This window comes from Camelus bactrianus, chromosome 3 (genome assembly GCF_048773025.1).
Source record: "Camelus bactrianus isolate YW-2024 breed Bactrian camel chromosome 3, ASM4877302v1, whole genome shotgun sequence".
NCBI lineage: Eukaryota > Metazoa > Chordata > Mammalia > Artiodactyla > Camelidae > Camelus > Camelus bactrianus.
In genome coordinates, this window is record NC_133541.1 from 8,952,299 (window position 1) to 8,967,187 (window position 14,889).

The 14,889-nt window shown below is 41.1% G+C and overlaps 1 protein-coding gene across 4 annotated transcripts in view; it reads left to right on the forward strand.

The window, feature by feature from the left end:
• Window positions 1-7,756: 7,756 nt before the first annotated feature.
• Window positions 7,757-14,889, forward strand: part of MARCHF6 (membrane associated ring-CH-type finger 6) — a 69,621-nt gene continuing 62,488 nt past the window's right edge. For 2 of the 4 annotated variants that reach the window (XM_074356216.1, XM_074356221.1), the window contains exon 1: window positions 7,757-7,989. In XM_074356216.1, the coding sequence (XP_074212317.1) occupies window positions 7,971-7,989 (19 nt within the window). In that variant the 5' untranslated portion in view covers window positions 7,757-7,970. The remainder of the gene's footprint in view (window positions 7,990-14,889) is intronic. The other 2 variants (XM_074356227.1, XM_074356235.1) reach the window with 1 other exon arrangement.

Consider the following 14,889-nt stretch of genomic DNA (forward strand, 5'->3'; position numbering starts at 1 on the left):
TTCAAACAAACTCAAAACAAAACTATAAAAGACCTTCTTGGGACAATTACAAAAACTTTAGATTCTAGATATTATGGTGTGGTAATGGTTTTAAAGGACATTATTCTAACTTTAGGAGATACATGCTAAAGTGCTTGGGGAAAATTGTTCAGACACATACTTCCAAAAGACACAGAAGGAAAAGAAAGAAAAACTATAGTTAAAATACATATGGGTAAATGTTAATAATCATTGAATCTAGGTTGAGGGCGTATAGATGTTCATTGTACTATTCCTTCATCTTTCCTGAATATTTGAAAACATTCATAATAAAGTTTTCAGGGAAAAAAAGACTGTGGTCTTGACATAGAAAACAAACTGTGGTTACCAAAGGGAAAGGGGGGAAGGGATAAATTAGGAGTCTGGGATTAACAGATACACACTACTATATATAAAACAGATAAACAAGAACCTACTGTACAGCACAGGGAACTCCTTTGAATTTCTTGCAATAACCTATAATGGAAAAGAATCTGAAAAAAAAATATGTATATGTATAACTGAATCACTTTGCTGTATACTTGAAACTAACACAAGGTTGGAAATCAACTATATTTCAATAAAAAAAATTTTTAAAAAAACTGTGGTCTTGAAGGCCTTCATCTTAGAAACAGTTTGGCTTAAATTTCAAGTAATTTTTCTATGAATATTGTATCTGAATATATTAGGGATAAGAAACACTTGGAACTTTGGTTTGATGATTTGATTTGACTCAATGTACTTCTTTGTTGAGAATATCTGCCCATAGCATTGAAGTTAAAGTCATTACAAGGAGAAGTGCAGATATAACAGTTCAGACACATCAAACGTCGTGTATCACTGTTGCTCAATTGATATTTCAGCTGCCACCTGAATGTGTCTCTTCCTAAGATAGGCACTCGTACACAGGGTGCTATTTCAGCAGCAAAAAGTATCTCTGGGAAAAGTTTTTGTTTATTCAGCCAATACTTACTGACATACTGCTACCTGTCCAGGCCTGTGTTGGCCTAAGGGAAACTTCAGTAAATGAAAGGTGGCCACTGCTGCTGAAGACCCAAGGCCACAGACGTCCAAATGCACCAGGACAGGTGTGGCCTCATTCATACTCAAGTGCAACATTCTCTAAATATTTTGCTTCTGCACATCCTAAAAAATTAGGTACACCTTCATTTCTTGATAAATAAAATATTTTATGGTATGTTTAAATAGCAGCAAAGATGTAATTCTGGCATAAAATGGATATTTTTAAATTGTTTCATCACTTAAAAAAAAAGATCCCAGTAAGTATAATTTCTTTGTAATCTCAGTCTGGTAATATCCATATCTGAAGTCTTTGTGGGCCGGTTTCTGTTATCTGTTTGTTAGTCCTTGTTTATATATGTATTTGATTATGCTTAATGTGCAGCTCATCATCCTTGTAAATTTATTTGTGGAAATTCTTTGAGGGCTAGTGTCATGGACTGAACTGACCCCCTAAAGTTCATTTGCTGAAGCCCTAGCCCTCAGTGTGACTGTATTTGGAGATGGAACCTTAAAAAATGTAATTAAGGTTAAATGAGGTCATAAGGGTAGGGCCCTCATCCAATAGGACTGGTGTCCTAAGAGGAAAAGAAAGAGACACCAGGCATGCACAAACACAGACAAGGCCATGTGAGGACGCAGAGGGAAGGTGGCCATCCACAGGTCTAGAACAGAGGCCTCAGGAGCAACCAACCCTTACGACACCTTGATCTTGGACTTCTAGCCTCCATAACTGTGAGAAATAAATGTCTGTTGTTTAAGCCATCCAGTCTGTGGTCTGCTTTTATGCCAGCCCTACCAGACTAAGGTGGCTAGGGAGCAAGTGCATTCTTCTGGAGAGAATTGGTGTTTGACTTTGCCGGGTACTTAGGGGTCCCAGCAGTTCAAGATCCTTTTCAACTAAGTTTACTCCTTGAGATTACTGGGTCACTGGAGTGTCACGAGTTTGAGGTGCAGTCCATGCCAGGGTTGGTTCATGGATACAATTTAACAAGGCTCAGCAGAAACAACTTTTCCTAGACGTTTTGGGATCAGATTTACTTTTGGTTCGCTATTTCCTCTAAGTTAGCAGCCTTGTGGGCCTTGGAGGAGGATCCTGATGGAAGGGCTCTTAGCAGATCTTTCACCTTGGGCAGGCTCTGGGCAGTGATACTTATTCTTCTTGCCACCGGAAACTGTCAAAACACAAGTTCAAAGTTTGCCTGTATCAGCAGAGCAAAAGTGACTGCCATGTTCCGCTTACAACCTGTCCTTAGATTTGGCCTGGTAGTTGCTTTACTATTTTTGTCAACTCTTCAGTGGTTTAAAAAATACGTTTTTAATATTTTATCAAGTATTTTCAACTGCTGTTTGAAAAAATGTAGTCTGCTATGTGCTTAAGGGAAGTGAACATCATTTTTCTCAATATTTTAAAAGAGAAGCTCTTTTACCCTGAGGTTTGTGTGTGGCCTTGAAGGCATCCATGAGTTCCTGGAAACTGTATGCAACATTTTGTGTTTATGCAATTTTTCTGGGGAAAAAAATTCGATAGATTTTATCAGATTGTCAAAGGTATTTTTGACTCAGATTCCCCAAATTTGAGAACCACTGCTTTAGAGTTCCGTCAGCACTTAGCAATTTTAACTAAAAAAGAAATGATTTCAGAAGAATTTCAAACTCATGAAAAAGTTGCAAGTATAGTACAAAAAACCCTCCCATATTGTCTTCACCCAGATTCACCAGCTTTAAAAATCTCTCTCTCAGTCATTCACACACACACACACACATACACGTTTTTTTCTGAACCATTTGACTACGAGCTTCAGACCTGATCCTATATCACCCCTAAATACTCCTGTGTGTATTTCACTAAATAAGGACATCCAAAGAAATCTCAGAAATCAACAGATTCAAGCCTACCATTCAAAGAACCTATCCAAATTTCAATTTTGCCAAAAATGTCTTTTTTAGTTCTCAGGTCCAGGATTCCTTCATACATTGCACTTAGTTATCAGGTCTCTTTGGCCTCTTCCAATCTGGAATGTTCCCTAGTCATTCTGTCTATCATGCCCTTGAGAATTTGAAAGCACACAGACCTTATATTTTCTAGGCTGTCACTCAACGTGATTCCATTTGATATTTCTTCATGCCCAGACTCAGGCATGTATTTCTGACAAACTTTGATTTTTCTTAGTATGTCAGTCTATCCCATCACCAGTAATGTTGACCTTGGTCATCTAGTAATGTTGATGTCTTCACTGTAAAGTTACTATTTTTCTTCCTGATTGTTGGACAATGCTCCAATGTTATGCTAAAATCTGGTTCCTCCTCGAAACTACACCCATTCTTAGCCTCCACTGACAACTGCAGTCTCAACCACTATCAGGTTGGTAAGTGATTTTCTGTTCATATCATTCCTTTTACATTTATTGGTTGGCATTATACTGCAAAGGAAGAGCTTTTCTTTCTCCCTACTGATTTATGTCATGATGAGCTCATGGATTCCTCTTTTATTCAATAGGTTGTAATCTGTTACTTAAATACTTATTTTGATGCTCAAATTGTCCCCACATTGGCCAATGGGAGTCCCATGAGCCAGTTTCTTTATCCTTGTAACATGGCTCTATTGTTTTTTGAGCACTTTCTTAATTTCCAGCACAAGACGTTCTAGGCTCATCTTGTAGTTTTCCCACTCCAGCTCTAAAATCTGACATTTCTTCAGAGAATCTTGGTTCCTCTTTTTTTCCCCCTCTTATAAGTATTTTTTTGAAAAATATTGAACTTTTTTTTAGAGCAGTTTAAGATTCAGGGCAAAAGTGAGAGGAAGGGACAAATATTTCCATATACCCCTGCACAGCCTCCCCCACTGTCAGCATCCCACCACGTTACCTTTGTTACAACTGATAGAATTGACACCTCATAATCACCCGAAGTCCATAGTTTGCATTACAGTTCATTTGGTGTTGTTCATTCTGTGGATTTGGACAAATGTATAATGACATATGTCTATCATTATGGTATCAAACAGTCTTGGTTCCTTTCAGTGGAGCATGGTATTAGAAACCAAAATCTGTGTACTCAGTATGCTCAGAGCTACTGGGGTATCACTGCATGTAGCTCCTCTCAGGATCTTTCAGAGTGAAAAACAAGAAAAAAAATATATATAACAAATATATATTTCCTAGTATATACATTTAATATCTGATATATATTATATATAGGTATATATATTATATATGTATATATATATAAAATTGACACTTGAACGACATGGGTTTGAACTGCATGGGCCCACTTATACTTGACATTTTTTCAATAAATAGGTACTACAGTACTACATGGTCCGAGGTTGGTTGAATATAAGGATGTCGAACTGTAGATAGGAGGGCTGATTATAAAGTTGTACTTGGATTTCCAGCTGCCCCTAACCCCTGCATTGTTCATGGGTCAACTGTATATATTTTTATTTGTGTTTATACTTTAAAAAATGAGTTCATAATGATACCTATATTTCCAATCAAACACCTCAGGGTTCTTTCTAGCCTCTCCCCTTTCCATGTTGGTATTTTCTCCAACAGTGGGAAATCTGATCATCATTCTTCAACATAATCAATTGTCCAACCACACCAGTCTACTCTCTCTGCCACATGCATGCCTCTCCTTTCAGCCCCCATGTTCTTGCCCACATTACTGTTGCCTCACCACAGGAACACAAGAGAAATGGAATAGAAAAGTGGAAGGGAAGGGAAGATGAGAGGGAAGGGGGGATATGAAGGGAAGAGTTTAGTGTTAAGATAATGCCATAAACTGCCTTCAATAATTTGTTAACATTAATAATGTTATGCTTACAGTAAGGCACTTTGCCTAATTATCATATTTATACTTGGTCCACAGCAATTCTGTGCATCTGTTCCAAAGTCATGGGTTTCTGCATAAACAAAGCTCACAGTAAAAAGTTGAAGGTTTAATGGTAATGTTAACAGTGTGGCTGCTAATGGCAAACAGGTGAGGTTTAAAACTTGGAGGCCTGGAGTTGGACAGACTTGTGCTCTAATTTAGTTCCTCTTCTACAAATGGCCAAAAGCAAGTTACTTATCAGCTGTGAGTCTCAGATGCCTCATCTGTAAAATGGGTATAGTATATACTTCACAAGATTGCTATTAATGTTCACTGGATGTCAAAGGGATTTGGGTTAATTATTGTTATTGTTAAACTTAGTGCTCAGAAAATTATAGTGTGTCCTCCTACACATCTCCTGTTGCTCATATTATTGCTATATGGAAACTCAGAATTACTAAACTATTGTACCCTCATGGCACAATAAACACACACACACACAGACACTGGAACCACATGTGTGCTATACCTCTAAATATTTCTTTTGATCCAAATAACTTTTTCTCAGATTGAAATTCTGTAGGAATTCTAACATAGGTTTCCTTGGATAAAAGTGAGGCAAACGAAAATATTTCTTGACAATCTTGGTGTCCTTGTTTGAAATTAATGAGAATTCTAATCATAATGCATATCTATTGTTTTGTCCTCCTGGTTCCTGTGGAAGATGTTCTTTCTGCACTTCAACAGTGTTGTTTAATGGCAGTGTACATGTTCTTACAGATCCTGATTCTTCAGCATAGTCATTTGGTTTAGGAACAGGCACCTAGCTGGACCAATTAACCGTTCTTCCTTATAAATTGTTAACTTGAGGCCAGAGATCATCACCCTCAGTCTGCCTGATGACGAAGCTGAAGATATGACCTTGGGAGCTATTAGTGGCCTTGTCTCCAGCCATGTGGAAGAAGCTGGTCTGACAGCATGAAACTGATGGGCAGGGAAAAGCAGAGCTGAAGGTTGTGGGCAGACAGGGGACTCTGGTTCTAGCAATCCCTGAGGTCCGCTGGACCACCACCCTTGTCACAGTTTGTTCATGTGAACTGTGTATTCCTCCCTTTTGCCTACCACCTTAGTTGGGTTCCTGTCTTGGTAACCAAGAGAGGTCTGACTGACTTATGTATCTCAAAGGGCTTGTTGTGAGGACTAAGGCCTGACATATAGCAGGGACTCAATAAATGTTGGTTGATTACTCATATTTAACCTCCAAAGGCTGAAATGAAAAAAAGGTGCGGCAAATCTCAATTCTAGAAGTAACTTTCCTTTGAGCATCACAAGGGAAGACACGTGAAGAGAAAAGGATGGAGTTCTCCACCCCCACCACATACACCACACCCCTCCAATCCTAGCCCAGTTCTACTGCCTGGAGGCTCACATACCTGCCCTGAAATTCAACTAGCACTCCCTTCTGCGAATCTCAAAGTCTACCTCTCTCAGAATCCTTCTCCCTTTTGCTGTACGACACCTAAGACTGAGTCCGGTGGTCCTGAAAACTGTGCCCCTGGTCTGAGCTTAGTGAGAAGTGGTCTGCCACAGGCCTTACGGGGGATTTGAGTGGTGTCCTGCTGAGTGGAAGGGATGGGGTTCAGAGAGTGAGCCTCCTTCAGATTCAATTTCTTGGGAGATAATATAGTCTAAACATACTTGAGGAAAAGCGTAAATATGCTCAGTTCTCAAGGTCATCCCTAGACATCAGTGGGTTTCCGTTATTATGACAAGAATTTGAATTCTTTCCTGTCTTGGGTAACAGGAGTGACGTTGGTCAAATGACTCACATTAGTCTTCAAGGGCTGCTCTCTTTCTGGAGTATTCCATGTCAGTATTTTTGTCTCTTTCTAGATTGACGAGGCTTGGGGGAGTTGTTCTTCCCAATTCCTTCACTCACACAGATGGAAAAAAGATCGCTAGCATTCTTGAATCTATTTCTGCAAGTCATCTGCATATTCTTTAAAATCTGTCATTGGGATTAGAGACATCTTAAATTCTACTCAGGCAAGTCTAAAGTGGCGGCCTTCTGGCCTGTATTAAACAGTTCATTTAGAGAAAAAGCCAGGGATGATGGTGAGGAAAGGTGGTGTACTGATGGAGGCAGAGCTCTCATCAGGCCAAGGCAATTTAGCTTTGGCCAGGTAAGCGTCTGTAACTCAGTATATCAAGCCGTGTCAGTATCTGAACCGATTTCCCGTAGAGGTGGATGTTTCAACCTCCAGCCTAAGCAGTTTACTGAAGTAGTCCTTCCAACCAACTGCGTACGTCTCCCTAGGTGTAATTTTGGTAAAGTTAAGGCTTGCCTTTTCAGTTTCAGTGATAAATTAGTCCTTTCTCAAAATGTGCATCACAACTGCCCGCGTGCGGAACAAAAATGCACATTCCTCGACACGCGGCCACGGAATGTCGGGGCGGGGGGAGGTGGGTGCAGAACTCGTATTTTCACAGGCGCCCAGGTAATTCTTCGGCCCTGAGACCCGCCTTTGCAGTGCACCGCAGCCCGGCCGGCGCTGGGCTCGCCGCCCGGCCGTCAGGCGCTCGCTCACGCTGCTCGCCTCCCTCGGCTCTGAGCCTTCTTTGTGGCCTCCCTCGGTGTCACCAGAGTTCAGCTCCTACTAAGGTTTCAGCCTCGCTGCCTCGTGCAGCCCTCGGGACAAGGTCCAGGTGGCCCGACGTCCATAGGGGTACCCACCCGGGTTCCAGGAAAGACCCACACCGCCCCCCGCAGCCGCCGACTCCCGAGCGTGCGCGCCGCGGCCACTGCCGGAAGTGACGGCACCTGTCGTTGGGTCGCTCCACCCCTTCCGCCTCCGCGCCCCGCCCAGGCCTCTCCCCACCGCTCTCCCCGCCCCTCCCCCCCGCCCGCTTTCAGTCAGCCTCTCTCCCTCTCCCTCTCCCCTTCTCTCCTTCCTGTCGCTTCCTCTCTCGCACCTGAGCTCACGCACCTGCCTGGGCCCAGCTCCGCTCCCTCCTCCCTCCTCCCCTTCCCTCCCTCCCTCCCCGCCCCGGCCGGAAGGCTCCGGCTTTGGCCGCGGAAGCCTCGCGGCTGCGTCACCGCCGCCCCCCCAGACAAGATGGACACCGCCGAGGAAGGTAAGTCGGCGGCGCCCGCGCCCTTGCTCCGGCGCCGGGGTTCGGGCCGGGCCCGCGCCGGGTCCGCGGCGCTCGAGGCGGGCGGCGGAGCCGGGGTGGTGCGGCGGGGGCGCCCCTGCTCGGTGCGGGGGCGCGCGGTGACAGCGGCGGGACTCGGCGGGGGGGGGATCGCGGCGGGGTCGGCTCCCGGGCCGTTTGCCCGCCAAGCCGCCGGCGCGAGGGGCGGCGGGGAGCAGAAGGTGACCCCTCGGCACCCCGCGCCGTTTCCCGCCCGCGCACGCGTTGGGCAGGGGGCGCAGGGGCTGCGGTGGCCGCGGCCGGCGGGGCTCCCCGCCCCCTCCATCCCGCCAATCCCGGGGAGGGGGACGGTGCCGTCGTAGCTGCACGAAGTCTGGGGGCGTTTTCCCCACCCTTCCCCCACTAGGTTTTGTCTTTCTTTATGTCGTTTTGCCCATCGCTACCCAGGCCCTACGATTTCACGACAAAACTTCTTTGTTGACTCTGAAACTTCGCGAAAAATACCCCGCCAGGTGACGACCGAGTGGAGTGAACTGACCCCTGTTTAAAAACTTACCCTCTGCTTGCGTGCCCCAAAATAATTTATTTACTGAACGAGGAAGAGGAAGATCCAACGAGGTTATTCGAAGAAGGGAGGCCCTTTAGAATTCTTTTGTTTTGCTCTAGTGGTTTATTTTGTGCTTAATCCCTGACAATAAGAAGCAGAGTTTTGCGTGTTTGTTTTGTTCTTTGAGTGCGTATGTTTTGGATATGGCTGTTTTGAAACAAGCTCTTGTAAACTGAATATATACTTTAATACATAACTGAACATCTATGACTATTGAAATGCATTTGCTTATCCAGTGGAGGTAGTTGGGTTGTTTTTAAGCAGTTTTATCTTTTTAGAGACTGTCGATTAATTTAGTAAGTCTGTAGAGGAAATTACTATTCTGTTTCTTGATGTGTTTGGTTATCAGTGAAGATACGTTTATGCTTTGGGTATATTATGTGGGGATATGATAAGCGTCTTTCAGCCTTATGCATTGTGATTGTGGTGATTTTTAGATGAAGACAATTGGGGACTGTCGTGGCATGTAATAACGAGTGATAAAAAAAATTTGATGTGTATATATATAATGAGTGGAAAGAATCAATTATTTTTTTTAAAGAAGTTTTGCCTTCTATAATAACCAGCTGTAATGTCATTTGCATGTTATACTTGACAGTTCACAAAGCATATTTACATGTCTTCACGTTGACCTTACTAAAAGCCCTATGGAATAGGTGGGTATTATTTTACAGATGTGGAAGTTCAGGCTTAGTTATTTTAATGGCTTGTCCAAGTTTCACACCCGAGTAAAAGACAGATTTGAACCTGGGTATTCTGATAACAAATAGTTTTCCTTTCATTATGTCTCAGTTGTTTTTATTATATACAGTGAGTGAAGATAATCGCCAACAGACACTCCTTTGGAAAAAATAATAAAGTGAAGCTGCTGAGGTGGTTAGGAATTACTTTCTTTTGACAGATGGCCCTAGTGTGTAAATTTCCATCTACGTGGATGGATTCAGATTTTAATGACTTACTGTAGTAAGGCATGCATTCATTTATTTATCACTTGATATGTACTGTTATGTTTTATTAAATTCCTGTTATTTGAGCCTGGGCACTTAGTGCTTGCATACATTTATGGTGTGATAGTGGTAATTCAGAAATTGCAGGATCTCAAAGTTTATGTGGAATCATTAAAGGAGTATTTTCAGTGTGCTTCTAGTTCACTTTTTTCCTTGTAAAATTATAATCAGTGTGAGATATAAATGATATTTCTTTGTTGACTTGAACACTATTCTTTATTGAAGTAACTGACATTTACTGAGGACTTGATGTATGGCAAGTACTTTACCAAACACTTCATTCACATCTCATTTAATTCTCCTAACACTTTTAGGTGGGCAGTATTCCTTTTTTACAGATGAGGAAACTGAGGGTTAATATGATTAAGTAACTTACCCAAGGTCATACAGGTAACATGTCAGAGGCAAGATTCAAACTCAGGTCTGTCAGACTTCCTTAGTTAAATTAGATTTTTATAAGTAGATACCTGTGTCCAATATTGAGATAACTATATTTTTCTCACTCATTTTATAAGATGAATCATTTATATAATTCGACAAAACTTTATTTTTCATTTGTTTTATGACACTATTAGTCATGAAATGAAAGTGGATTTTAATACTTCTCATGCATAATTTTGCATAATTCCAACTTGGAAGTCTCCTGAAATTTTCACAATTAATGTAAATTTAGCTTGAAAAAATGCTGGAAGGAAAGGGAGGATTAAAGATTTAATGATAAAAATGATACAGTGAAAATACCAAAAAACTTGGAAACAACTTCTGTTTGTTAAATGAGCTATTCCAGATAATATCTTAAATTAAAAAAAATGTAATTGGGTTTTTACCTGGTTATGAAAGAAACATTTAAAAATTTTTTTTAAAGTGTTACTAAAATATCAACCTGCAAATAGTGTTAACATTTCCATCTCCTTAAAAATAGCATGTTTCTTTCCTCTAATGTTACCATATATGATGGTATAGTGCTTAGAATGTTTCACATTTATAGTAGACAATACTGATTTGTTAGAAAATGGTTACTTGCCAGATGAATTTTGACTTTTCATGTTGTGTTTGCTAGATATTAAAGATCTCTAAAGTGTTCGGTGTATTAAATTTTATTTTTGTAAAGTTACCAGATAATCTGTCCTCAGTACAGGCATAGGTTGTTTTATTGTGCTTCACTTTTTGAGCTTTGCTGGTATTGATTGTTTACAAATTGAGTTTGTGGCAACCTTGTATCAAGCAAGTCTGTAGGTGGCATTTTTCCAAAAGCATTTGCTCACTTCTTGTCTCAGTGTCCCATTTTGGTAATTCTCTCGATATTTCAAGCTTTTTCATTATTATTATATTTGTTATGATAATCTGTGATGTTACTATTGTAATTGTTTTGGGGCACCTGAACTTTGCCCACAAAGACAGAAGACTTGACAGATAAATGTGTGTATTCTGACTCCTCCACCAATCCCTGTTCCCATCTTTTTCTCTTTCCTTGGCCAGCCCCCTCCCCCTCAGGCCTTGAAACACAACAATATTGAAATTAGGCCATTTAATAACTCTACAATGGTCTCTGAGTGTTCAAGTGAAAGGAGGAGTCATGTGTCTCTCACTTTTAATCAAAAACTAGAAATTAAGCTTAGTGAGGAATGCACGTAGAAATTCGAGATAGGCTGAAAGCTAGGCCTCTTGCGCCAGTTAGCCAGGTTGTGGATGCAAAGGAAAAGTTTCTGAAGAAAATGGAAGTGCTATTTCAGTGAACCCACGATGATAAGAAAGAGAAACAGCCTTGGTGCTGATGGGGAGAAAGTTTTAGTAGTCTAGAGAGACACTCATACCAGCCACAACACTCCCTAAAGCCAAAGCCTAATCCAGAGCTGGGGTCTAACTCTTCAATTCTGTGAAGGCTGAGAAAATTGAGGAAGCTGCGGAAGAGTTTGAAGCTAGCAGAGGTTGGTTCATGAGGTTTAAGGAAAGGAGTTGTCTCCATAATACCAGAGTACAAAGTGAAGCAGCAAGTACTGATGTGGAAGTTGAATCAAGTTATCCAGAAGATCTAGCTAAGATAATTAATGAAGGTGGCTACACTGAACAACAGATTTTCAGTGTGGATGGATGGAACAGCCTTGTATGGGAGGAAGATACCATCTAGGACTTCCATAGCTAGAGAGGAGAAGTCAGTGCCTGGCTTCAAAGCTTCAAAGGACAGGCTGACTCTTGTTGGGGCTAATGTAGGTGGTGACTTGAAATTGAAATCACTGGTCATTTACCATTCTGAAAATCCTAGGGCTCTTAAGAATTATCCTAATTAATTATGCCTGTGTTCTATATATGGAACAACAAAGCCTAGATGACAGCATGGTTTGTTGAATATTTTAAGCCCATTGCTGAGGCCTACAGCTCAGAAGAAAACATTCCTTTCAAAATATTACTGCTTATTGACAATGTCCCTGGTCACCCAACAGCTCTGATGGAGGTGGTACGAGATAAATGTTGTTTTCATGCCTGCTAACACAACATACATTCTGTAGCCCATGGATCAAGAAGTAATTTTGATTTTCAAGTCTTACTATTTAAGAAATACATTCCATAAGACTGTATAGCTGCCATAGATAATAATTCCTCTGAGAGATCTAGACAAAGTAAATTGAAAACATTCTAGAAAGGATTCACCATTCTAGATGCCATTAAGAACATTTGTGATTCATGGAAAGAGGTAAAAATATCAACATTAACGGGAGTTTGGGAGAAGTTGATTCCAACCCTCCTGGATGACTTTGAGGAATTCAAGACTTCAGTGGAGGAAGCAACTGCAGATGTGGTGCAAATAGCAAGAAAACTAGAATTAGTAGTGGAGCCTGAAGATAAGACTGAATTCTGTAATCTCACTATAAAACTGTAACAGATGGGGTAATGGGTGAACAAAGAAAGTGGTTTTTTGAGACCGAATCTACTCCTGGTGAAGATTCTATGAAGGATGTTGAAATGACAACGAAGCATTTAGAATATTATGTAAATTTAGTTGATAAAGCAGAGTTTGAGAGGATTAACTCCAATTTTGAAAGAAGTTCTGTTATGTAATTCCTTACCAAATCTTTAAACTTTAGAGCCTGAGGAGATCTTGGATATGCAGGTTCCTCATCCGATCCTGCAGTGCACTGAAATTTTTCAGTTAAAAAAAAATCTGTCCTTTGTTCAGGGATATACATTTTTTTTTAAAAAAACTAAAAGCACTGCACTGTTGGAATAGATGTTGCAAGCAAGTTTTGTTGTATGAAGCCCCCATTAAGATATTAAACATTTTGCCGGAGTAGAGTGCTCTAATTTCAACCTAGTGATACATAGAGCTTTTTTCTCTTCCATTTTTCTAAATTACTGCTCACACTAGCAGAACATAATATAACATTTTATCAGCATTTTTTTATGGACTGCAAAAGTAGTTGTTCTTTATGCTTTATGAATCATAGTCATTGGGAAGGGATGAAGCCGAAGTGTATTGCAGTTGATCATGTTCTGTATCTACTATGGCAAAACCTTGAGGTGATTTAGATTTGGAGTTAAAAGGATGGGAAGTTGCAGAACAAGGCAGCTAGCTCCTATCTTTCTAGAACCACATTGTCTTTCATTTCTGCTTCCAGTAATGTCTGCTTCATTCTTCTTACCATATATCAACCTTCACTGCTTTGGCATGCTTATGGCCAAGTGTGCATGCACTTATTTGACACGTGTTTATTGAGCACCTGTTATGAGCCAGGCACTATTTTATACACTTAGACTAGGCTGGTAACAAAATAGACAAAATCCCTTCTTTCATTAGCCTACATTCTTATTTTTGGCTTGGTAGAGGAGGAAGGGAAGACAGAAAATAAACGTAATAAATTATATGGCATGACTAGACGGTTATCAGTGTGTGGAGAACAGTCAGTGGGGAGGGAAGAAGGAGATGGGTAAGAGACGGATGGGATGAAGGAGGATTACAGGGAGGCATGAGTTAATTTTGGTGGTGATGGAAATGTTCATTATTTTGATTGTGGTGACGGTTTTACCAATGTCAAGCTTATTAAGTGCTAATCCTTTTAAGTAAGTGTTTTATTTTATGTCAGTTATTCCTCAGTAAAGCTGTTTTTTAAAAGTCCACTATCTTTTACTCTTGCACGGTTTTGTAACATAATATATTGATCATTTGGTAGCTATTGGATCAAGTTATCCAGATCTTCCAAACATTGACACGTTTTCCTGGGTGACATAAAAGCTCACGTTCATTAACATCACCACTTGTTTCAAAAAGGCTTTAGGTATTGGGGCAGCTCTCATGTGTATTGTGGATACAATTTTCCTAAAATCCTAATTTTTGCTTGAAGTTTTTATTTTTATCATTGGTAGCAAATAGTGTCAGTTGTTTTCCTTGGTTCTCAGGCTTACTTCATTCTTTCATGACAAAATGTCTGCCAAGTACCCAAATCTGTCTAAATAACTGCTGTTTGTCAGTTTTTTTTTTCCATAGTAAAAATGGTGGCTCATAGGGGAAAAAAGCATGTTGTTCAGCTAATAACTCCAAAGAATAATACGAGTCCTTTTTCTTGAGACAGCTATTGCTGTTGAGCCTGAGTCCAGGAGTGAGCCCACACTCCCTGTATTTTTCAGTTCTAAAATTTCCACTTGGTTCTTCAGATCTTTTTTTCCTTTGCACTCTGCATCCAGTGAGGAGGCAGAAAACACACAGGAATTTAACTGGAGGAAGAATTACTAAGCTATGATAAGAGAATAATTATAAAGATGTAAAGACTACTGTCAAGGGTACCCTGGGCATGAAGGAAAGTATCCAGGTAGGGACAAACTTGGAAGGGCTGGGGCCCTCCTGCAGCTGTGGTTCAGACCTCATTGGAGAGGCATGGAATTGTCCAAGCCAGAGGTGGTCCACAGTTTGTGGGTGAGCAGGAGACAGCCCTCCAGTGTGTGTGCGCAAGAGAGCCAGGGTTGGTGGTGGCCCTACAGAGAGAGTTGGAGTGCCACTGTGGGTGCAGGGCCTGAAGTTTGTTGGGGTCTTATCTGTAGGGCTGTGGGTGACAGCAGCAGGAGCAGGAAAGCTCCAGTCCTCCTGCGTTGTCCCTCCAGCACCCTCTACTGACAAATGTGTTTTTAAAAACTGTTTAAGAGTTTAGTCTTTTATCACTGATCAGGTGATGCTGAGGGATACATTTGGAGCTGAGAGGAAACGCACTGATACTTGGCACACTCCTGCTGAAACTTGGAGCTGCTGCCCCTGCTGCTGAACCTGCATTTGCCCACGGC